Below are 25,395 nucleotides of genomic sequence, written 5' to 3'. Positions count from 1 at the left end.
ATTCCTACCTCAAAGAACAGGATGACTTTAGGACTCTCATCAGAGTCTCGAAGCAAATAGGGAAAATTTTCATTAAATATAATTTGTTCTTCCCACTCTGGAAGTCTTGATTTTAATGGTTTAAAATCATATGGCTGGGTCATAATAGGAAGAATATAATCCACATTCTCTTTTTCATAGTAAGATGAAACACGTCGTCCACTGTACAAAAAAAGATACTTCCATTAATGCAATTTTTATAATTTTGAGGTGAGAAAAAAATATATATAGTGTATAAGGTGAGGCAACCAGAAATAATGAATTGCCACAATAATACTAAAGGAAAGATTATTTTGATGTCTATCTAGAAACTTACAAATTTCGTAAGACTTAAAAAAGTAACAGTCCATCTTACATTTGTGTACTATCAATCAGTTTCACGGGATTATTTTATTATAGAAATATAAAGTGAGAAGTATGATTATACCTTTGCCATACAAAGCTGGAATAAACTCCTTCAGAATTTTATAAGAGTTTATAATAAAATAGACATTGCCAGGCACGGTGGCTCACGCCTGTAACCCCAGCACTTTGGGAGGTTGAGGCAGGTGGACTGCTTGAGCTAAGGAGTTCGGGACCAGCCTGGGTAACATGGTGAAACCTCGTTTCTACAAAAAATAGAAAAGAAGTTAGCTGGGCATGGTGGCACAGGTCTGCAATCCCAGCTACTTGGGAATCTGAGGTGGGAGGATCACCTGAGCCCAGGGAGGTTGAGGCTGTAGTAAGTTGTGATCGTGCCACTGCACTCCAGCCGGTGAGAGAGAGTGAGATCTTGTCTTAAAAAAAAAAAAAAAAAAAGACACAAAATTGATTTTACATAAAAAAAGGCACAAGACTGTAAACCCCTTGAGCTGTCATATTTTCTTTGCATGCCCTAAGGCAAATAAATAAGTGAATGGGTTTTTTTTTTGGACAATCTTCCTGTTTCCATTTCCCACTGGCTTTCCAAACAATTTTTTTTTTTTTTTAATTCTAGTATAAACATGTACTTCATTGTACTTTTCATTTGGGATTTCATAACTAAGCATGCATTAGCTATAGAAGTAATCTTAGAAAAAACATTAAAGATTCATCTACCTTACTTGAGGCCCAGATAACATTACTTTCAAAAGAAAAATATGAGGTTGGACAATTAAAGCATTTACAAATGCAATATAAAATATTTACAATGCAATTTTATGCCATAAATTATGTCTAGTAAGCTGGTAGAAGCTCTCTATCACTTAAAATGAATTATTCCCTTCCACTTAAAAGTATTCACTGAGTCAGGCGTGGTGGTTCATGCCTGTAATCCTAGCACTTTGGGAGGCTGAGGCAGGCAGATTGCCTGAGGTCAGGAGTTCGAGATCAGCCTGGCCAAACTCCGCCTCCAGTAAAAATACAAAAATTAGCCCGGTGTGGTGGCGGGCACTGTGCAATCCCAGCTACTCAGGAGGCTGAGGCAGGAGAATTGCTTGAACCTGGGAGGCAGAGGTTGCAGTGAGCCAAGATTGCACCACTGCATTCCAGTCTGGGTAACAAAGCAAGACTCCATCCCCCCCCCCACAAAAAAAGTAATTACTAAATTCTATGTTCTCCATTTCTTCTACAACATTCTGATCAACGTTAATGATTGATGAACACCTACAACTAGTAGACTATTCTCTAATACAAATCCTAACTCCATTCCCACTGACTTTCAACTACCAATGGCAGAAAAAAGACTTCTACTGCAGACAGTTTCAGTTTCAAGAATTAGCTGTGGAATTAAAAAAAATTACCTATCATCTTTCTTGACATGTTGACCAGTATGTTCATCAACCACATGAATTTTTACCATTGGGTGAGAAATCATAAAATCTGACTTAAGTCTATCAGTTCGGTGAATGTAAACTCCCAGGACAAGGTCATCATCAAGCAAACACTTGGGATAGACTGGGCTATCTCGGCTTGTTATTTCATGAACACCATCACCATCAACATCTTTGTTATCATCTGTAACTACACGCATGGAAAAAAAAAATCAATGTTATAATTAGTTGTTCCCACAGTTGTATTTACATATAACCTAATCTTTAAGATCTATGAAGATTTCACTTTGTTAACAAAGGAACTTCAAGGGGAAAGAAAGAAAAAGCCAGACAACAGCAAACCATAGTCTGAAAGTAAAATACTACATTTGCTAATGCATTAAAAATAAGGTGAGAAATCCTTGTTTATATTTTTCCTAATAAGTAGGAGAAATACAAAAAGAAAAAAAAAAAGAGAGTCAAAGTCAGAAAAGTAACTATATCTAGGTATTTTCTAAGTGGAACATACATGACTCAACTAGAATTTCTACCTCTGGGTAGGATGCAGTAGGATGCAGCAGGTAAACACTTTGGGTAACAACTGGAAAGAGCCAAATAAATTACAAATATCTTATTTTAAATTTTAAAGGCATCAGAAAGTACAGAAGCAAGGTATACTAGACAGATTAAAATTCCAGAAAGGGAGAATCAGTCAGAGGTCAGCTGATGGACTGGCAGCTGCTTCTGTCTCTGGGGACATTTGCTGATTCAGGGTGTGAGCTGAAGATCAGAGTTTGGCTTAAGCAGAAGGTCACTGCCAGGAGAATGAGAAATCAGCAAAACTTTCAGTCATTCCACAGGACTAAAATGATAAAACTGGAGATTTGAGAAGCCTCAAACATGACCAGTTTTTCTCACAAAACTGAATTCTGATGCTATAGAGAAGCTAGAGAGGTAGTGAAATCTCCCAGGCTTGTGGTGCTAGCAGACCAGGATCTGCCAGGGGAAGGGGACCAAAACAAAACAGGCAAAGATGAAGCCCTGGAGGATGTGGTCAATTTACATTGAGGACCAAGAGCCACTTTTCACCTGGGGTCATCTACCAATTCTGGTCACATATCTAGGTTGATAATCCAGGTGCGATTTCTGGCAGAAGGTTGCTACTGAGGGACAGAGAAACCAGCAGAGATTTTGGCATGCATGGTAGCGAGAGTGACAAAAAGACAGAGGATACCTGAAGGATGGCTAACATATAGCCAGTCTCCCGCTTAAAGAATTTGCCAAATTTTGAAGTGGCAAATGGCAAGTGGAAAAGCACTGAAGGGCTAAACTGAAACTCCCATTGTATTTTAGGGCTAAAAAATTATTTAGGACTATGAATTATTAGAGATAAAGAAGGGCACTGCATAATGATAAAAGTGATAACTTGATAAGAGATACAAGAAAAACAAAATCAGAGTGGAAATGTTAATACCTCTCTCAACAGCTGACAGAATAAGTAGACCATAAAAACTAAGAAGAAGAACTGAGCACAATTAAACTTGACCTAACTGACATACAAAGGACACTGTACTCAACATTAGAAACTGCATTCTTTTCAAGTGAGCATGGAATATTTACCAAATCTGACCATAAAATGGTCATTAAAAAACGCCTCAATAAACTCAGAGGATTGAAATCATTCATAATGTTATCTGCAACAATAGAAGACAGAAACCAATAAAAGATAACTAGAAAAGCATCTGCTGCCTGAAACTAAGCAACATACTTCTAAATAATGCATGATCAATTAAAATGGAAATTAGAAAATATTTTCTGTTAAATGATAATAAAAAGACACAATATTAACAATTTTGGAGATGCAGGTAAAGTAGTATTTTGATGGAAATTTAGTCTTAAATGCATATAAAAGAAGACTGAAATTTTTCTTATAAAATCTGATTTATAAAGTTAGAAATAAGTAGCAAATCAAACTCGAATAAGTACAAAGGAAAATAATATAGTTACAAGGAAAAACTACTAAAATAATACATAAATGTACAATAGAGAAAATCAAAGCTAAAGGTTTTTGAAAAGACTCATAAACTTAAAATCCTAAGACTGATCAAGAATTTGAGAGAAAACAAATTGCCAATCCCATGAATGAAAAAATGGGACAGCCTTTCAGATGCTACAGAAATGAAAATTTGAAAATTTGGATCAAAAACTACAGTCTATCAAATAGCTGAGAAAAGCTTTAAAAAAAGTGAAAAGACTGATAAGAAACTAAATCTTGATCTGTACCAAGACAAGCAAAATTATAAGGCATAAGGACTGAAAAAGAAGCAATAAAACTATCATTATTAACAGATTACATGATTGTATATGTAGAAAAATCAAAACAATATAACAATAAACTCTGTTGGCCATGATGGCTCACACCTGTAATCCCAGTAATCTGGGAGGGTGGGGCAGGAGAATTGCTTGAGCCCAGGAGTTTGAGACCAGCCTGGAAAATGTAGTGAGACCTTGTCTCTACAAAAAATTAGCCGGGAATGGTGGTGCATGCCTGTAGTACCAGCTACATAGAAGACTGAGGTGGGAGGATCCCTTGAGCCTGGCAAATGGAGGCTGCCGTAAGCTGAGATCATGCCACTGCACTCCAGCCTGAGTGACAGGTGAGAACCTGTCTCAAAAATAAATAAATAAATAAATAAACTCTTGCAATAAGTGAATTTAGCAAATCAATAGATACAACGTTAAAAAAATGTAAATACATTTCTACACATATGTACCAGCAACAAATACAAAGCAAAAAAAAAATTTTTTTGGAGACAGAATCTCGCTCTATCACCCAGGCTGGAGTGCAGTGGCGTGATCTCAGCTCACTGCAAGCTCTGCTTCCTGAGTTCACACATTTTCCTGCCTCAGCCTCCCGAGTAGTTGGGATTACAGGTGCCCGACATCATGCCTGGCTAATTTTTTGTATTTTTAGTAGAGACGGGCTTTCATCGTGTTAGGCAGGATGGTCTTGATTGCCTGACCTCATGATCCGCCCGCCTCAGCCTCCCAAAGCGCTGGGATTACAGGCGTGAGCCACCACGCCCAGCCAAAATCAAAAAAGTTTTAAATGCCATTTACAATATCATTAAGAAACATCAACTCCTAGGAATAAATCTAAGGAGAGATTCTGCTGAAATATATATTACTGGGATATGTTAAATAAGATGCAAATAAATGGAAGTGCATACCAAATTCATAGACTGAGAATCAATACTTTGTAAAAATGTCAAGTCTCTTTAGAGAGCTGTTATACTGTGAATCGCTATAGATTCACCCAGTCTAGATCAAAATCACAGCTTGCAAGACAGGATGGGTGTAGGAAGGAAGAGGGAGAATTGAGAAGCTCTTCTAAAATCCATATAGAAATGCAAAGTAAAGAATAGCCTAGGCAATGCAGATGAAGAAGGAAAAAGCTAGAGTACAATACTAAATAGCAAGACCTATTAAAAAGCTACAGTATTTAGACATGGTGGTGTTGGTACAGACTGTCTACTGTAAAAGAATAGAGACTATAAAAACTGATCCACACATAAACACAGTCATGTTATTTATGAGAAAAGTGACACTGCCACACAGAGGCAAAAAGACACTCTCTTCAGTAAATGGTACTGGATCAATTATAACATATATCCACACGAGAAAACGTATCTTGATCACTGCTTCCTAACAAAAACCAATTTCAGATGAACTGCATATATAAATGTGAAAAGTAAAACAGAAACAGTAAAACTTAAAATAAAACTTTTAGAGAAACATCTTCAGAACTTGGGAAAGATTTCTTAAATCACAGAGAGCACTTACCATCAAAGGAAAAAAATGGATAAACTGGACTATTCAAAATTTCTGCTTTTCAAAAGACACCAATGAGAGAGAAATAAACTAGAGTAGGAAGACATTTGCAATATATATGCGTGTATGTATATATCTGAGAATAATCTCATATTGGAGTATATAAACTATCATTACAAATCAATTAGAAAAAGACAATACTGTTTTTTAAAAAATGCACAACTTGAATATATTTACAAATGTCAAAACCCAAGTAGTTAATAAACATGAAAACACTCAACTTCACTAGTTACCATGGATATAAAATTAAAGCCAAAATGAATATCATATACATTCCTGAAGAATGAGGAATTTAGTCACTGCCAAGAATGACTAAAACTTTAAAAAACAGTATTACACGTTGGTAAAGATGTGGAGTGACTGCAACTCTCAAACACTGCGAGTGGGTAAACCAACATTCGAAACTGGAAGTAATTATTAAAGCAAAAAACATACATAATCTATGACAGCAACTCTACTCCTAATATGCCCAAGATAAAGGTAAGCATGTGCTTACCAAATACATGACTGCAATGTGAATTACCATTTTACTTATAATTGCCCAAAACTAGAAACAACTCAAATGTCGATCAATAAAATAGGCCAATTAATTGTGGTATATTCACACAATGGATATCTAAATAATACAAAAACAGAATTAAGAATGAATAAGCTCAATTGTATGCAAGCAACAGTAGTATAAATCTTACAAAACTCACATTGAGTAAAAAAAGCCAGGCACAAAGAGCACAGTATTTATCATTCTATTCATATTAAAGTATAAAAATAAGCAAAAATAAACTCTGTTAGATATCAAGGTAGTGGTTACTCCTATAGGGCAACTAAACGGCAAGGTGATTTTTCTGGGTGCTAATGATGTTCTGTTTCTTAAATCAGATAATGATTTTACAGGTATGTTCAGTTTGTGAAAAAACTTCAAAAATATGTATATAATGAGTATACTGTTTAGTGCTTTATATACAAACATTTAAAACAAATATACTGCTTAGTGCTTTTCTATATATATATACATATATTATGCTTCAACAAAAGATTTTTAAAATTTAATTATAGAAACCACAAAACATCACTTACATCCTCTAATGAGTAAGTACCATAAAATCTAAAACTGCCCATTTTGATCCCAATTTTTCGCCAAATTGAAACTGAAAGACTAAAAAAGGATGTATAAGTAGAAAAGAATATGTAAAGAAAAATAAGAGAAAACAAACAAGAAAAGGAGAAGACAAAGCAACAATGGAAAGAGAAAGTTGAGAAAGGAAAGAGAAGGGTATTAGGCCGAGGAATTGGGAAGATTCCATCTTTGACAGGATGCAGCCTTAACATCAGAAATGTTTATTGGCTGCTGACCATTTATAGCTTTCAACAACTGAGTCTTAACCATTTAAAGGATGTAAACTCAATGGTTTAAAGAAGAAATCCTCTATGCCACAATAGCAACTACAAAGTCACTATCATTTTAGAGTTGAATTTAAAGTATGTGAAGAATCAGAGAAGGTCAGGCATGGTGGCTCATGCCTGCAATCCCAACATTTTGGGAGGCTGAGGCAGGTGGATCACTTGAGGGCATGAGTTCAAGACCAGCTTGGCCAACATGGTGAAACCCCATCTCTACTAAAAATACAAAAAATAGCCGGGTATGGTGGCATGCGCCTGTCATCCCAGCTACTCAGGAGGCTGAGGCAGAAGGATCACTTTAACCTGGGAGGTGGAGGTTACAATGAGCCAAGATCGTGTCACTGCATTCCAGACTGGGAGACAGAGCAAAACACCATCTCAAAAATTAAAAAATAAAAAGAATCAGAGAAGACTCAAGTGATACAAACTCATCAGAGACAAACAGCTACAAATACATGTGTACTTTAATCTAGATGAATCCAAGAAGAAGTACCACATACTCTATATTGAATTATTTTCAAGTATACCCAACAGTTTTAGTTTTTAAGGGCTAAAATTCCTAGAATCAAGTTATTGCTACCAACGTACACAATTTTTCACTTAATTTGTATAACAAACCTGCTTTAGCCTTCTTTTTTGGTTTTTTTGGTTTAGGTTTTGTGTCATCTTGCATGCTGCCTTCTGTGTTTTGTTCCATTGAGCTTATTTCATCATCTTGATGAGAATCTGAAGAAACTGGTCTAACTGAAGATTCGTTCTTTTGTTCACCTTCAACTGTGTCACCAGAGATGGTCAATGTACTACAAATATAATCCAAGTATCAGCCATTGCAGATATATTATTATAATAATTATTATTATTCATGATGCAACAGAGTGAACAGTAAATAGGAGCAAAGATAATCCTAAAATCACTACTATTTTTCTTGAGATGCATATATCTTCCTACACACTAAAATGATTAGCTGTCAAACAGGTATCACAGGTTGTAACTTCGCGAGGAGTTACATGATTCAACTAAAACTGAGCTCTAAACCCCAGGGGAAAGGAAATTGTATTAATATTTTATGAGCAATTGATCTCTCTTTACATAAGACTTATCGAAGCACGCCCACCCTGCTGCCAAGTAAATGACTGATCAACCAATTTTTAAATTACCTTATTTAAAAGTATAAAATGTATTCTAGGTTTGTTCAGTCTTCAAGAGGCTTCACAAGCACAGCTTTTGATTTCTCTTTTTTCTTTCCTTTCTTTTTTTTTTTTTTTTTACGACTGGGTCTCGCTCTGTCACCCAAGTTGGAGTGCAGTGGTACAATCATAGCTCACTGCTGCCTCAACCTCCCAGGCTCCAGCAATCCTCCCACTTCTGCCTCCCAAATAGCTGGGACTACAGGCACATGCCACCATGCCTGGCTAATTTTTGTACTTTTTGTAGAGATGGAGTTTCACCATATTGCTCAGGCTGAGATTTCTAGGTAAAAATTAATTCCTTGTATTTTCTAGTGGTTGGTGAGTCACTACATTTTCAGAAGGCTATTACTAAAATTAAAATCTGTATCACGCGAACTAGTAAATGGTAAGAAGTAGCAACCGAGAGGCATGCTGAGTTTAAAGAAAAACCAACCTACTAACATTTTAATGTATCAAGTAAAAAAAAAATCTGCATTTAAATAATAAAAAATTAATTTCCAATATATTTAGTCACCTTTCCAAAAAATGGGTTGAGGAAAATAAGACTAGAGAAATATTTCAAATTAGTCATTCCATAAAGCCATTCTATTTGATCACCAAACACTGTTCTTTAAGGAGAACAGCTACCCTTTGCACACCACTGTCATGTGTTACTTACAATTCATGAGCTAACCTTATTTCATGTTGACTATGGCTTACCAGTCTACCACAGAGGTGGTAGCTATAAGAAGGAAGATTTATAGTTTACTGTGGTAGGAAGCCTCTAAGATGGACCTTACTGATCCCCACCTCTTCATATTCATGTCTTTGTGTAATCCCCTTTCTTTTCAGTGTGGGCTGGACCTAATGACTTACTTCTAACAGACAGAATATGATAAAAGTAATGAATGCCACTTATAAGATTAGGTTCCAAAAAGACTGTGACTTCTGTCTCGCTCTCTCTCAGAGCCCTTGGTCTGGGGAAGCAAGTGGCCATATTGTGAGTAGACCACATGGAGGAAGTCCACGTGGCAAGGAACTGGTATACTTGGCCCAAAGCCAGTCAGGACCTGAGGCCTACCAACAGCCACATGAATGAGCTGAGAACTGGATCTTCTAAGGCCTTCTAACAGCTATGTCACTTGACAGATCCTCCCCAAGTCAAGGCTTGAGGTGACTTCAGTCCTGGCTAACATCCTGATTGCAACCTGTGATTGACAGAGACACCCAGCAAAGTCAGTCCCAGATTGCTGGCCCATAGAAACTATGAGACCATAAATGCTTGTCATCCTAAAAGCTGCTAAATTATGGGATAATCTCTTTAATGCATCAACAGATAATACATATTATCATGTCCCTGCAGCAACCTGGTTTGTCATATCTTTATTATCACTAGTCACCTAGCTTTTGAAAAAAGGGGAATTATTTTTGATTGAGGGTTTTAGGGGAAATTGATCCTGAATGCCAAGGAATAGTCACATATAGAATGTTCCCACCTCAAGCTGTTTCTCTAGAGGAGAACTGCAGGAGGGAACAAAGTTAATTATAGCAGGTAAAAAGCATTTTTATCTTATTGTTTTATCCGAGTAGAGAACATATATGTATGTATATGTTCATTTAAACTCATACTCTATATACAAGTACATACATATATAAGCATCATAGAGAGAAAAAGATTAGAATACCAAATTGCCAACAGCGATTATCTTTGAATAGTTTTTCTACAATGAGATAATGTTATTTGTGTAAGAAAAAAAGCTGTATTTATATATCCAAACAGGTATTTGTAACTCAAAAAAGGGGAAGTAATTAGGTTGCTATTACTTTGAAAGCAGATGTAAGTGAGTAGTTCAGGGTAGAGACAAGGTTCTGGCTCAGCCTCTTACTAGTTCTGTACTTCAGTTGCCTCATCAGCAAGATAGGAAGAACATTACTTTTCCTCATAAGATTGTCATAAGAAATAAATGAGTTAATTCTTGTAAAGCACCTAGTACATAGTAAGGTGCTACGTAAAAGCTGGGTGTTCTTATCTTAGTGGCAATGTCTCCAAATAAAAGCCTAAAAATTTTCTTTGCCAACCACAGATAATATTCAAACCCTGAAAATAATATAGTGTTTTTCTAAGAGGATATTTTACATTTATCAATGTAAAAATACCTTGTTTCAGCTTTAGAGAAGACTGGAACTTTCTTTTTCTTTTTCTTTTTTTCACTGCTTGATTTGTCATCATGGAATAAAGTATCTGAGGGAAAGTAAGTCAACTGTTCTTTCAGTTTTTTTCTTATTTTTTTCTTAATCTCCTTTGCCATTTCTTCAGTTACATGGCGCTGATATGCTTGCATCAGTTCTTCGTCCCCTTCTAAATCATTCTCTTCTCTTCCCTCATTTGCCTTCTCACTTTTCTGATGATCAATGCCTGGCTGTGGCTTTGTATGCGCTTTCTCGTGTGTAGAATCAACTTCCTTCTCAGGAGTTTCCGGTTTCATGTCTTGTGTAGTCAACTGGGGCACCATCTTTACCACCTTTTTATTTGGCTTTCCTTGTTTGTCCTCCTCTACACTAACATCATCATTAGGATTTTCAGTTGCTGACTGTGTGTTCCTCAATTTGTTTTTAGCGACTCTCATGGTCTTCTTCAGGTTGTTAGTGTTAGTAGCACTTACATCATCACTTGTAGTTTCTTTAATATGGGGAAGATTGCTTCTAACAGTGTCAGGCTAGGAAAAGAAGACATGATAACAAAGTTTCAGTTACGCATTGATTAGTTACATAAAGAAAAACCTAATAATTCATGTTTGACAATGTGGAATTATTGGGAGGATTATTTAGTTTTTCACCTGGACACAGTGATACTATTTTAGAGCATTTGAGTACTCTCATAATTTATGCTTCCAGAATTTGATAAGCAATCTCTGAATGTAACTTCAGATGAAATAAGTTAATTGACATAGGAAAAAAGTACTTAAGGACCTTTAAGAAGTGAATTAATTGCTCAAATCTCAAATGCTATTTTTCTCATACATATTTTCCTCATGATATACACTCTAATATAATTAACAGATACTTGAGAAATTGCCAAAAGAGCCATTGAATTGACATTTCAGCTAACCCAATAGGAAATACACATGGGTCATTTATTTTGCTTCATAATTACACTGTAAAATCAAAAGTCTACAGCTCTAAGATCACCCTACACTAAATCTAAGTATATCACTAGAATGCTGCTAAATATTACATATTAAGTTAAATCCAGTGACAGACTAAGCACAATCTTGTACCTCTTTCCCCAATTAAAGTTATTTATAATGAGATATATTTTTAATAGAAAAAAATAAATAAGGGTAAGAGTCAAGTAATATAAGGAGGAGGAGGGGATAAACTAGATAGACCAAAGGATGACCAATCAAGGAGCTGGGATGAACAGCTCTGCTTCCCATCTCCATTTGTGCTGACTTTCACCCATGGATTAAGCATGGCAGCACAGAGAGAAAGGGCAGTATGCTTCAGGTAGGTACAATTCCCATAAACTGCAGAGGCAGACCATGTTAAAAACAACCAACAAGGAACAGAACAGATATTCTCAAATATAAAGATGGCTTGACAACGGAAAATTAACAAACACTAAAGGAAGGTAGCACAATGAAGGAAAGCCACCAAATCAAACACAATAAATAAATGAACACCAAAGGAAAATACATATCATAAATAAGAATTTTAAATAAGTATAATTAATATTAATAAAGAAATGCAAAAGCATACTGGACCAAGAAAATCCAACTGTTGATATCAAAATAAAATTCTGAATAATATAAATAAAAGTTTAACAGATGTGTTGAAAAACAGAATGGACAAAAACCATTGCTGACTGTATGTTCCTCAATTTGTTTTTAGTGACTCTCATGCTCTTCTTCAGGCTGTTAGTGTCAGCAGTACTTACATCATCACTTGTAGTTTCTTTAATACAGTGAGGATTACTTCTAATAGTGTCAGGCTAAAAAAGAAGACACAATAACAAAGTTTCAGCTAAGCGTAGATTGGTTGTATAAAGAAAAACTCAATAATTAATGTTCAACAATGTGTAATTATTGGGAAGATTATTTAGTTTTTTACATGGACATAATGATACTATTTTAGAGCACTTGCTGAGTACTCTCATAATTTATGCTTCCAGAATTTCATTAATAATCTCTGAATATAACTTCAGATTAACATTTTGGACTAACACTTTGGATTCATTTTGTCGTGCAGAATGTTACACTGTAATGTATGAATGTTACATGTTAACATTTGGTGCTACAAGATGAATCTAAAATCAAAATGGAGAAATGTGCCAGAAATGAATAAACTTAACAATACATACCAGAGTTTGACCTTTGAAACTCCCCATATTTTAAAAGAGTTAAAAAATATCCAATGTATATAAAAAGGTGATTTTAAAAATGCTGAAAGAACTAGTTTCCCAATACATATCTAAAATCTTACCATCTCTAAGACTCTTTTGCTCACCTAAAATATGTTTCCAAATTCTATCTGTTCTTTGAGGGCAAATTATGATGCCATAGGCTCCAAAAAAACTTCACCAATCAAATCTAATAAAAATAACATTTCTCTTTCTAAAAAAAGTTTATTTTCACATGTTCGGTTTTAGAAGCAATATTTAATTTTAAATTGTAAAAATAAATAAATAAATAAGGAAAAAACCCCACAAAATACACACACACACACAAAACCCAAAGCTAGCAGAAGACAAGAAATAACCAAGATCAGAGCAGAAATGAAGGATACAGACACACAAAAAAACCCTTCAAAAAATCAATGAGGCTGGGCATGCTGGCTCACGACTGTAATCCCAGCAGCTTGGGAGGCTGAGGCAGGTGGATCACATGAGGTCAGGAGTTCGACATCAGCCTGGCCAACATGGTGAAACCCTATCTCTATCAAAAATACAAAAATTAGCCAGGCATGATGGTGCACACCTGTAATCTCAGCTACTTGGGAGGTTGAGACATAAGAATCACTTTAGAATCAAAGAGACACAATAAAAAAATGATACAGGGGATATCCCTATTGACCCCACAGAAATGCAGACAACCATCAGAGAATACTATAAACACCTCTATGCAAATAAACTAGAAAAACTAGAAGAAATGGATAAATTGCTGGACACATACACCCTCCCAACACTGAACCAGGAAGAAGTTGAATCCCTGAATAGACTAATATACAAGTTCTGAAACTGAGGCAGTAATAAATAGCCTACAAACAACCAATCAAAAAAAGCCCAGGACCAGATGGATTTACAGCTGAATTCTACCAGAGGTACAAAACGGAACAGGTACCATTTCTACTGAAACTATTTCAAACAATTGAAAAGGAGGGGCTACTTCCTAACTAATTTTATGAGGCCAGCATCATCCTGATACCAAAACCTGGCAGAGACACAACAAAGAAAGAAAAAAACGTTAAGGCCAATATCCCTGACGAACATCGATGCAAAAATCCTCAATAAAATACTGGGAACCAAATCCAGCAGCACATCAAAAAACTTATCCACCACCATCAAGTCGGCTTCATCCACGGGATGCAAGGCTGGTTCAACATACGCAAATCAATAAACACAATTCATCACATGGACAGAACTAAAGACAAAAACCATATGATTATCTGAATAGGCACAGGAAAAGGTCTTCGATAAAATTCAACATTCAATAAACAAGGTACTTACGGGAACATACTTCAAAATAAGAGCCATTTATGACAAATCCACAGCCATACCGCCCAAAGTAATTTATAGATCCTATGCTATTCTTATTAAACTACCATTGACGTTCTTCACAGAATTAGAAAAAACTACTTTAAAATTCATACGGAAACAAAAAAGAGCCTATATAGCCAAGACAATCCTAAACAAAAAGAACAAAGCTGGAGACATCATACCACCTGACTTCAAACTATACTGGAGTAACCAAAACAGCATGGTACAGATACAAAAACAGACATATAGACCAATGGAACAGAAATAAGACATCAGAAATAAGGCTACACATCAACCATCTTATATTTGACAAACCTGACAAAAACAAGCAATAGGGAAAGGATTCCCTATTTAAAAGTGGTGCTGGGAAAACTGGCTAGCCACATGCAGAACATTGAAACTGGACCCCTGCCTCACACCTTATACAAAAATTAACTCAACATAGATTCAACACTTAAATGTAAAACCTAGAACTATGAAAACCCTAGAAGAAAATCTAGGCAATACGATTCAGGACATAGGCACAGGCAAAGATTTCATAATAAAAAATGTCAACAGCAACTGCAATAAAAGCAAAAATTGACAAATGGGATCTAATAAAAGAGCTTCTGCACAGCAAAAGAAACTATCATCAGAGTGAACAGACAACCTCCAGAATGGGAGAAAATTCTTATAATCTATCCATTTGACAAAGGTCTAATATCTAGTACCTACAAGGAATTTAAACAAATTTATAACAAAAAACCAAACAACCCCATAAAAAAGTGGGCAAAGGACATGAATACACACTTCTCAAAAGAAGACATTCATGTGGCCCACAAACATGATAAAAAGGTCAACATCACTGATGGTTAGAGAAATGCAAATCAAAACCACAATGAGATACCATCTCACACCAGTCAGAATGTGACTGGTCAAGAAACAACAGACGCTGGTGAAGCTATGGAAAAATAGGAATGCTTTTACACTGTTGGTGGTGTTAGTTCAACCACTGTGGAAGACACTGTGGCGATTCCTCAAAGACCTAGTACCAGAATTACTATTGGATCCAGCAATCCCATTACTAGGCATATACCCAAAGGAATATAAATAATTCTATTATAAAGATACACGCGTGCATATGTTCACCAAAGCACTATTCACAATAGCAAAGACATGGAATCAACCCAAATGTTCATCGATGATAGACTGGATAAAGAAAATGTGGTACATACACACCAAGGAATACTAATCAGTCATAAAAAGGAAAGAGATCATGTAGGGACATGGATAAAAGGCAGGAACAGAAAACCAAACACTGCATGTTATCACTTCCAAGTGGGAGCTGAACAGTGAGAACACATGGACACAGGGAGAGGAAAACAAACACTGGGGCCTGTCAGGGAATCTGGGGGAGGGAGGGCATCAGGATAAAAAGCTAATGCATATGTGGCTTAATACCTAGGTGACAGTTTGATAGGTTTGTTACCTGTGTAACAAACTTGCAAGTCCTACACATGTATCCCGGAATATAAAATAACATTTTTAAAAATTGCTATTTTTTTTAGAATGTTCTTTTTCTATGACTTCATTCATACCTCAATAACCTTGAATTTCCATTATGTTAAAATGGGGCATATGCAAATTTTTATTTCTACTTTTTCAGTGAGTACCAATAATGTAGCACCAATATATACAAATTGTGAGTATACTCCTGAAGGAAATAATTAGAAAAAGACCTAATCATGAATTAGAAAGAGAAGAAAGATTTAGTCTCAAGGAAAAAATTTTAAAATTGAAACTCCAGGCAAGCTAATCGGAAAAGGCTGTTTTTTGTTTATTTACTATTGATCTGTCAGCCTTTGCACTAATAACATTAATTTTATGACTTTATATTTATTATTAATTTGTCTTTTTCTTTAGTTGTTTTTTAAATACTGCAGTGAATGAAGTTCCCAGAGTATCTTCAGTAGCATCTCTACCTTTCATAGCATTATACTGACATTTTCATTACTTTTTTTTTTTTTTTTTTTTTGAGACGGAGTCTCGCTCTGTCGCCCAGGCTGGAGTGCAGTGGTCGGATCTCAGCTCACTGCAAGCTCCGCCTCCCGGGTTTACGCCATTCTCCCGCCTCAGCCTCCCGAGTAGCTGGGACTACAGGCGCCCGCCACCTCGCCCGGCTAGTTTTTTGTATTTTTTTTTTTTTAGTAGAGACGGGGTTTCACCATGTTAGCCAGGATGGTCTCGATCTCCTGACCTCGTGATCCGCCCGTCTCGGCCTCCCAAAGTGCTGGGATTACAGGCTTGAGCCACCGCGCCCGGCCCATTACTTTTTAAATAGCCTGTTTTTGCGGTTTTGATTTCCTTTCCCTCTCTAACAGCTTTATGGGATAAATTCCCAAGTAGTTTGTAAATCATAAACTTTTGTTAACTTCTAGTTGTACTGTACCATTGTTTAAAAAAAAAAAAGTCTCCTTTGTTTCAAGGATCAAATTATGTTTAAATTTTGAAACATCCCAAATACATTTGTTCACTCATGTTCCTATTATATCTTTGCCCATCTTTTACCTCTTTAAACAATTCGGGGTTTTTTGCTTTGGTTTGTGTGCTATTAAAATCAGCTTTATTAAGATATAGCTTACATCAATAAAATTCACCAATTTTAATTGTATAATTAAATGAATTTTGGCAAATGTATACAGTCATGTGACCACCACCATAATCATGACATTGAACATTTCCATCATTCCACATGTCCTGTTACAGAGTCAACGCCTTCCCTCCATGCTCTGTCCCTACTCAACCACTGATCTGGTATCACAATAGCTTTGCCTTGTCTAGACTTTCACATAAATGAAATTATACCATCTATAGCCTTTTGTGTCTAGTTTCCTTCATTCAGCACAAAGGTTTTAGGATTCACCCATGTTGCTGTATTTATAGCAGTTTATTCCATTTTTGTGGCGTAGTATTCCACTGTACAGTTATATGCCACATTTTGTTTCTCCATACACCAATTAATAGATGTGAATTATTTCCAGTTTTGTGCTAGTATTAGATATGTTTTCACTTCTTTTGGGTAAATATCCAGAAGTGGAATTGCTGTGCTACATGGTAAGTAGATATTTAACTTATTAAACAATTGCCAAACAGCTTCTCAAACTGGCTGTACTTTTGCATTTTTATCAGCAATTTCTAAGAGTTCCAGTTACTTACCATCCTTGCCTGCACTTAATACTGTCAATTTTTGTTTTGTAGCTGTTGTATGAGGTGTGCAACAGTACCTCAGTATTGTTTTAAACTTCATTTTCCTAATTACTATGACAGCAAGACTCTTTACATGTGCCCATTTGCTGTCTATAGCTCTTCTTCGGTTAAGTGTCCAAATCTTTTGCCCTTTTTTATTAGGACATTTGTTTTCATATCAGTGAGCTGTAGGAGCTCTTAAAATATTCTAGATACAACATTTTATCAGAGAGTGCTTTAAAAATATTTTATCCAAACCTATAGCTATAAAACATTTTCATTTCCATAGCAATGCTTTCAATTTTCACAAACTCCAATTTAGCCCTTTTTTCTTTTATGGTTCGTGTTTTTGTATCCTGAGAAATCTTTGCTTAACCCAAGGTTACAATTATCCTATGTTTCTCTTATAAGTTATACAGTTTTAGCTCATATATACGTCTTTGATCTACTTCCAGTTAATTTTTAAACATGACATGGTCCCAAGTTTATTATACATGAATATCTGATTGTTGCAGGATCATTTGTTGAAAAGATTATCCTTTCCTTTAGTGAATTACCTTGGCAACTTTGTCAAGAGTCAATTGAACATAAATATTTGAATCTATTTCTATATTCTATTCTGCTCTACTGATTTATATGCCTACCTTTATGACAATTCCAGATTGTCTTCATCACTATTGCTTTATAATGAGTTTTGAATCAGAAAGTGTAATTCCAACTTTGTTCTTCTTTTTCAAAATTGTTTTGGCTATTCTAGGTCTGTTGTTTACATTTCCCAATAAATTTCTGATTTTTTGACTACTTGTTCTATTAATTTCTGAGACAGGATACTGACAGATCTAACTGTAATTGCTAATTTCTCTATTTCTCATTTAGATTTTCAAGAAAAAAAGTCTTCTGGCATATTGATTAGGATTGAATTAAATCAACAGAAAACTTGTCAGAGAATGGACATTTGACAATGTTGATTCTTCTGATCCATGAACACGAATATCTATTTATTTAGGTCTTTATTTTCAGCACTCTGAGGGGTTCAGTGTACAACTCTTGAACATTTTTGATAAATTTATCCCTGAATGCTACACATTTTTTTTGCTATTATAAATTATTTTAAATTTTAATTTCAAGTGATTCATTACTGGTATAGAAATACAACTGGTTTTTACACATTGACCATATATTCTGCTAACCTCCCTAATACAGATGGTGCCTGAATAATAATGGTTCTATTTATGACGGTTCGACATACGATTTTTTTGACTTTATGATGGCACATAAACATGCCATTCAGTAGAAACCATACTTCCAAGTATCTATACAATTATTCTGTTATTCACTTTTGGCACAGTATTTAATAAATTATGTGAGTTATTCAACACTTTATTACAAAACAGGCTTGGTATTAATTTTGCACAACTGTAGGCTAATGTAAATGTTCTGAGCACACTTAAGGTAGGCTAGGTCAAGCTATGGTGTTTAGTTGGTTAGGTGTATTGAATACATTTTCAACTTACAATACTTTCAGTTTACAAAGAACATAATCCCATCATAAGAACCATCTGTAACTCTAGTAGCACTTTTTTGTAAATTTTTTGAGTTATTAACATAGACAATTACGTAATCGGAGAATACAGTTTGCTTTTTCCTTTACAATCTGTATGCCTTTAAAAATTGCATTACTGCATTTGTCAGGGTCTCCAATACAATTGTGAATACACACAGTGACTGACACATGCTCAGGCTTACAGCAAAAGCATTCAGTTTTGTGCCATTAAGCATGATGCTAGCTGTGGATTTTTTAGATGCCCTTTATTAGGTTGAGGAAGTTACTGTCTATTCTTTTTTTTTTTAGACTAGTCAAATGCAGTACTGAGAGTATGAGTAGAACAAGGAGTTCAATCTATAACTGACTGTCAACAATCCATTGAGATAACTCATTACCTTAGACAAGTCCCATCTACTGTTGGTTTAAGAATGAGTAATAAATGTTGTCAAGTCTTTTTACTCCATTTATTGAGATGATCACAGTTTTCTAATTCAATCTTTGGATATGGGGAATTACATTGGATGCTTTTTCTAATGCTGAACTGACAGTATATTCCTGACATAAACTCCACCCAGACATGGGGTATTATCCTTTTTATAAGATTGATTTTCTAATATTTTGCTGAAGATGTTTGCCATCTATATTTAAAAGGTATTTTGGTCTGTATTTTTCTTGAAATCTTTGTCTGGTTTTGGCAGCCATGTAATTATTGCCCACAAAAAGGAGTGGACAAGGATCCCCTCTTATTTTATAGTCTGGAAGAGTCTGTATAGAACTGGCATTATTTTTTCATCAAATGTTTGCGAAAAGTTACTGATGAAGCCACCTGGGAGTAGTTTCCTTTGACAAAGGATTTTTAACTACAGATTCTGTTTCTTTAAAAAGATATACAATGTTCAAGTTATCTATTTCTTTTTGAGTGAGCTTCAGTAGTTTGTGCCCTTCACGTAATTTATACATTTCATCTAAACTGCTAAATTTATTACCATAAAGTTACTCATAATACTCTTATTATTCTTTTAAGGTCTATAGCATCTAAAGTAAATACCCTCTTACAATCCTGATATTGGCAATTTGCGTCTTCTTTCCTTGTTTCCTGATCAGCCTGGTTACAGGTAGTACAGAAAACAGTTAACTCATGAGCCTGGGTTGCTAAAAAACTGCAAATCCCAAGAAGGGCCTATTTTTAGGACCAGTCCTTGAAATGTTGTGCTTGATAAGAGTGTTTCTAAATGCCTGAAGCCTTGGGCCTCACTATAACAGTTTCACCGGAAAGCTTATATTAGCAATGTGATTTATGGTGACCATGTGTTTTTGCTTTGGGGGTTTGGAGTCTGAGCAGCTGAGGTTGGTGACACAGGCACTGAATGCACTGTCTCTACACAAAACTCACACAGCCCTCTACACAACACCATGAACATCAAGGCTTGGGTGAGCTTCCCTGGGTGGCAACACTTTGCACATTTTGTCACATGTTGTTAGAGGAATTAAGTGAGTCCCTTGCAACTCTACTAGGGGGGTGCACCTGAAAGCTTGCATCTGGTTTCTTCTGGGCTGTGTCCCATGCACCTTTTCCCTTTGCTGATTTTAATCTGTATCCTTTTACTGTAATAAATGGTGTGGGTATAACAGCTTTTGAGTCCTGTGAGTCTCTCTAGTGAATTATCAAGCCTGGGGGTGGCCATGGAAATCCCCAACACATGATAATTTTATTCTTCTTTTAAAAAGTTGCATTTGGATTTACTGAGGTTTTCTATTTCACTGATTTATACTCTTATTTCTATCCTGTGTTTATTTTGTCTAATTTGTTCTTCATACTTTTTTAAGGTGAAAGCTTCAATGATGGATCTCAGACCATTCCTCATTTTTAATATAATGCTACAAGTTTCCTTCTAAGTAATGCTTCAGCAGCATTCCATAAATTTTGATATGCTGTAATTTCATTTTTAGCGAGTTCAAAATACATTATAATTTCTTTTGTGTTTTCTTCTTCAATATATTGATCTGGGGTCTTATTGAATTTCCAAATATTTGGTGACACTGCAGATAACTTTTGGTTAACTATTTTTAATTTGATTCTGTTGTGGCCTAAGAAAACATTTTGTATTATTAAAAAAATTTCTTTTATATTTAAAAGTTTAATTTTTATATATAAAATAAAGCTATGTAGACTTGTATTATGGCCCAGAATGATGTCTGTCTTGGTGAATAGTCCACACACACTAGAAAACAATGAGTATTCTGTGTTTGTTGGATATAATGTTCTCATAAAACTCAATTCAAATTTGTCAACGTTATTGAAATCTACTTTCTTATTGATTTTTTGACTACTTGTTATATTAATTTCTGAGAGAGGATACTAACATGTCTAACTGTAATTGCTGATTTATCTATTTCTCATTTCATTTCTATCAGTTTTTGCTTTGCGTATTTTGAAGCTTTGTTATGAGTTTCATACACAGTCAGTTATATCTTGATACTGACACCTTTATCATTAAAAAAATTCCTTTTTACCTTTGGCAATATTCTTTATTCTAAAATATACTTTCTCTGATATCAATGTAACAACTCCAGTTTTCTTTTTACTAGTGTTAGCATGGTATATGTTTCCATCCTTTAAATATTAACCTACCTATGCCCTTATATTCAAAGCAAGTTTCTTATGGTCAACATATAGTTGGTTCTTATTTGCCAATCTGACACTTTCTACTTTTTATTGGGTCTATTTGGACCATCCACATTTAAATTATTCTTGATATTGCTGAGTTTAAATATACCATTCTATTATTTCCTTTTGTTTGTCCTATTTGTTCTTTGTCTCTGTCCTCATTTTTTTTTTTTTTTGTTTTTGAGATAGTCTCGCTCTGTCACCCAGGCTGGAGTGAAGTGGCGTGATCTCAGCTCACTGCAAGCTCCACCGCCCTGGTTCATGCCATTCCCCTGCCTCAGCCTCCCGAGTAACTGGGACTATAGGTGCCCACCACCTGATTGGCTCTGATTGTTTGAAAGTGTGTAGCACGTCCTCCTTTGCACTCTCTCTCTCCTGCTCTGGCCATGTGAAGTCCATGCCCGCTTCCCCATCACCTTTCACCATGAATATAAATTTCCTGAGGTCTCCCCAGCTATGCCTTCTGTATAGCCTGTTGAACTGTGAGTCTGTTAAACCTCTTTTCTCATAAATTACCCAGTCTCCACTCTGTTGCCCAGGATGGAGTGCAGTGGTGTGACCCTGGCTCACTATAGCTGCTGCCTCCCAGCTTCAAGCAGTTCTCCTGCCTCAGCCTCCTGAGTAGCTGGGACTACAGGAACGTGCCACCACACCCAGCCACTTTTTTTATTTTTAGTACAGACAGCGTTTCACCATGTTGGCCAGGCTAGTCTCAAACTCCTGACCTCAGGTAATCTGCCTACCTTGGCCTCCCAAAGTGCTGGGATTACAGGCGTGAGCCACAGCGTCCAGCTTCAGGTAGTTCTTTAGAGCAGTGTGAGAATGGACTAATATGAAAATTGGTACCAGAGAAGTGGGACATTGCTATAAAGATACCTGAAAATGTGCAAGTGACTTTAGAACTGGGTAACAGGCAAAAGCTGGAACAGTTTGAAGGGCTCAGAAGAAGACAGCAAAGTTTGGAACTCCATAAAGACTTGTTAAACGGCTATGACCAAAATGCAGATACTGATATGAACAGAGATGGCCAAGCTGACAAGGTCTCAGATGGAGACAAAGAACTTATTGGGAACTAGAGTAAAGGCCGCTCTTGCTATGCTTTAGCAGAGACTGGTGGCATTGTGCCCCTGCTCTAGAGATATGTGGAGCACTGAACTTGAGAGAGATGATTTAGGGTATCTGGTGGAAGAAACGTCTAAGCAGCAAAGTGTTCAGATGTGGCCTAGTTGCTTCTAAAAAACTGTGCTCATTTGCATAAAGAAAGAAACGACCTGAAGCAGGAATTTATATTTAAAAGGGAAGCAGGCACAAAAGTTTGGAAAATTTGGAGTCTGACCAAGAGGTTAAAAAGAACAACTAATTTTCTGGGGAAAATGCCTCCAGGTCATTTCAGAGACCTTCACAGAGCCCTTCCTATCACAGGCCTGGAAGCCTAGGAGGGAAAAATGGATTCACGGGCCAGGCCCAGGGCCTCGCTGCTCTGTGCAGGCTTGAGACATGCGGCCCTGTGTCCCAGCTGCTCTGGCTCCAGTTATGGCTAAAAGGGGCCAAGAGACAGCTCGGGCTATTAATTCAGAGGGTGAAAGCCCCATGTCTTGGCAGCTTTCATGTGGTATTGAGCCTGTGGGTGTGCAGAAGGCAAGAGCTGAGGTTTGGAAACCTCTGCCTAGATTTTAGAGGATGTATGGAAATGTTTGGACATCCAGATAGAAGTCCACTGCAGGGGTGGAACCCTCATGGAGAACCTCTACTATGGCAGTGCAGAAGGGAAATGTGGGGTTAGAGTTCCCACACAAGTCTCCACTGGGGCACTGCCTGGTAGAGCTGTGATAAGAGGGTCACTGTCCTCCAGAGCTCAGAATTGTAGATCCAGACAGTGTGCACCACGCACCTGGAAAAGCCACAGGCACTCAATGCCAGCCGGTGAAAGCAGCTGCAGGGGCTGTACCATGCAGAGCCACAGGGTAGAGCTGCCCAAGGCCTTGGGAGTCTACCCCTTGTGTCAGTGTGGTCTAGATGTTAGACATGGAGTCAAAGGAGATTATTTTGGAGCTTTAAAATTTAATGACTGCCCTGCTGGGTTTTGGACTTGCAAGGGGCCTATAGCCCCTTTGTTTTGGCCAATCTCTTACTTTTGGAATGGCAGCATTGACCCAATCCCTATCCCCACATTGTATCTCAGAAGTAACTAACTTGTTTTTTATTTTACAGGCTCATGGAAGAGACCTACCTTGTGTCAGATGAGATTTTGGACTGTGGAATTTCGGGTTAATGTTGAAATAAGGTAAGACTTGGGGAACTGTTGAGAAAGCATGATTGTGTTTTGAAATGTGAGAAGGACATGAGATTTGGGAGAGGCCACGAGTGGAATGATACGGTTTGGCTCTGTGTATTCACCCAAATCTCATGGTGAATTACTACCACATGTTGAAAGAGGGACCAGGTGGGAAGTGACTGAATCATGGCTGTGGACTTCCCTGCTGCTGTTCTCTTGAGTTCTCCTGAGATCCCTTTGTTTGAAAGTGTGTAGCACTTCTCCCTTTGCTTGCTCTCTCTCCAGGTCTGGCCATGTGAAAACTGTGCCTGCCTCCCCTTCCACCATGATTGTAGCATCCAGAGGCCTCCCCAGCCATGTCCCCCAATATAGCATGCTGAACTGTAAGGTGACTAAACCTCTTTTCTTCATAAATTACCCAGTCTCAGTTAGCTCTTTATAGCAGTGAGAGAAGACTAATACAATGTTCTACCATTAAATAATGCCACTTCACATATATTTTAAGAAATTCAGCCAGGCATGGTGGCTCACACCTATAATTGCAGCACTTTGGGAATGCAAGGCAGGATAATCACATGAACCCAGAAGTTCAAGACCAGACTGGGCAACATAGTGAGACCCTGTCTCTACAGAAAAAACAAAAATTAGCCAGATGTGGTGGTGTGCACCTGTAGTCCCAGCTACTGAGGGCGTGGAGGTGGGCGGATTGCTTAAGCCCAGAAAGTCAAGGCTGCAGTGAGCTGTGATCTCACCGCTGCACTCCAGCCTGGGTGACAGAGCGAGACCCTGTCTTAAAAAAAAAAAGAAAAAAGAAGAAACTCACAAAAGTATACTTCTATTTATTTCCTCCCATACTTTGTGCTATGTTGGTCTTACGTCTGAACACTTGTCCTCTCAAAAACTCACATTAAAATTTAGTCCATAATTTGGCAGTATTGAAAGTTGAGGCCTTTTAGTGGTGATTGAGTCATGAGGACTTTGCCCTCATGAGCAGATTAATCCATCAATGGATTAACCAATTTATGGATTAATGGGCTAACGGATTAGGGCAGGGGTCCCCATGCCCCAGGCCTCAGAGCGGTGCTTGTCCATGGCCTTTTACGAATCAGACCACATAGCAGGAAGTAAGTGGTGGGCGAGCGCATTATTGGCTGAGCTCCACCTCCTGTCAGATCAGTGGCAGCATTAGATTCTCACAGGAGCATCAACCCTATTATAAATGACGCATGCAAGGGACCTAGGTTGCACATTTCCTTATGAGAATCTAACTAATACCTGACGATCTGAGGTGGAACACTTTCATTCTGAAACCATCATCTCTGGCCCGCTCCATGGAAAAACTGTCTTCCACAAAACTGGCCCCTGGTGCCAAAATGGTTGGGGATTGCTGGATTAGAGGATCATCATAACGGTGGGGCTGGTGACTTTATAAGAAGCAGACTTAGGCTAACACATTCAGCCCCCTTGGCACATGATGCTCTGCACTGCCTTGGGACTGCAGAGTCCTCACCAGCAAAAAGGTTCTCATCAGATGTGAACCCTTGACCTTGGACTTCTCAGCCTTAAAACCTGTAAGAAATAAATTCCTTTTCTTAATAAATTACGTTTCTGATATTCTGTTATAAGTAACAGAAAACTAAGACCGTTGTTAAATCATTTA

At 36.9% G+C, this 25,395-nt stretch overlaps 1 protein-coding gene across 11 annotated transcripts in view; it reads right to left on the bottom strand.

The window, feature by feature from the left end:
* The window catches only part of AHI1 (Abelson helper integration site 1), a 229,087-nt gene that overhangs the window by 186,729 nt on the left and 16,963 nt on the right, over positions 1–25,395 (bottom strand). For 9 of the 11 annotated variants that reach the window (XR_004442955.1, XR_004442957.1, XR_004442956.1 and 6 more), the window contains exons 5-9: positions 12,204–12,257; positions 10,424–10,983; positions 7,716–7,897; positions 1,800–2,019; positions 9–201 (exon numbers count right to left, since the gene is read on the bottom strand). Coding sequence is in view for 8 of the 11 variants with exons in the window: in XM_033235377.1 (XP_033091268.1) it covers positions 9–201; positions 1,800–2,019; positions 7,716–7,897; positions 10,424–10,983; positions 12,204–12,257 (1,209 nt within the window). In the remaining 3 variants the exon portion in view is untranslated. Of the gene's footprint in view, positions 1–8; positions 202–1,799; positions 2,020–7,715; positions 7,898–10,423; positions 10,984–12,203; positions 12,258–25,010; positions 25,305–25,395 lie in introns of all 11 variants that reach the window. The other 2 variants (XM_033235383.1, XM_033235379.1) reach the window with 2 other exon arrangements.

The sequence above is a fragment of the Trachypithecus francoisi genome, unplaced genomic scaffold (genome assembly GCF_009764315.1).
Source record: "Trachypithecus francoisi isolate TF-2019V2 unplaced genomic scaffold, Tfra_2.0 Lachesis_group15, whole genome shotgun sequence".
In the NCBI taxonomy this organism is placed as follows: Eukaryota; Metazoa; Chordata; class Mammalia; order Primates; family Cercopithecidae; genus Trachypithecus; species Trachypithecus francoisi.
This window is presented reverse-complemented; position numbering and strand designations above follow the sequence as displayed.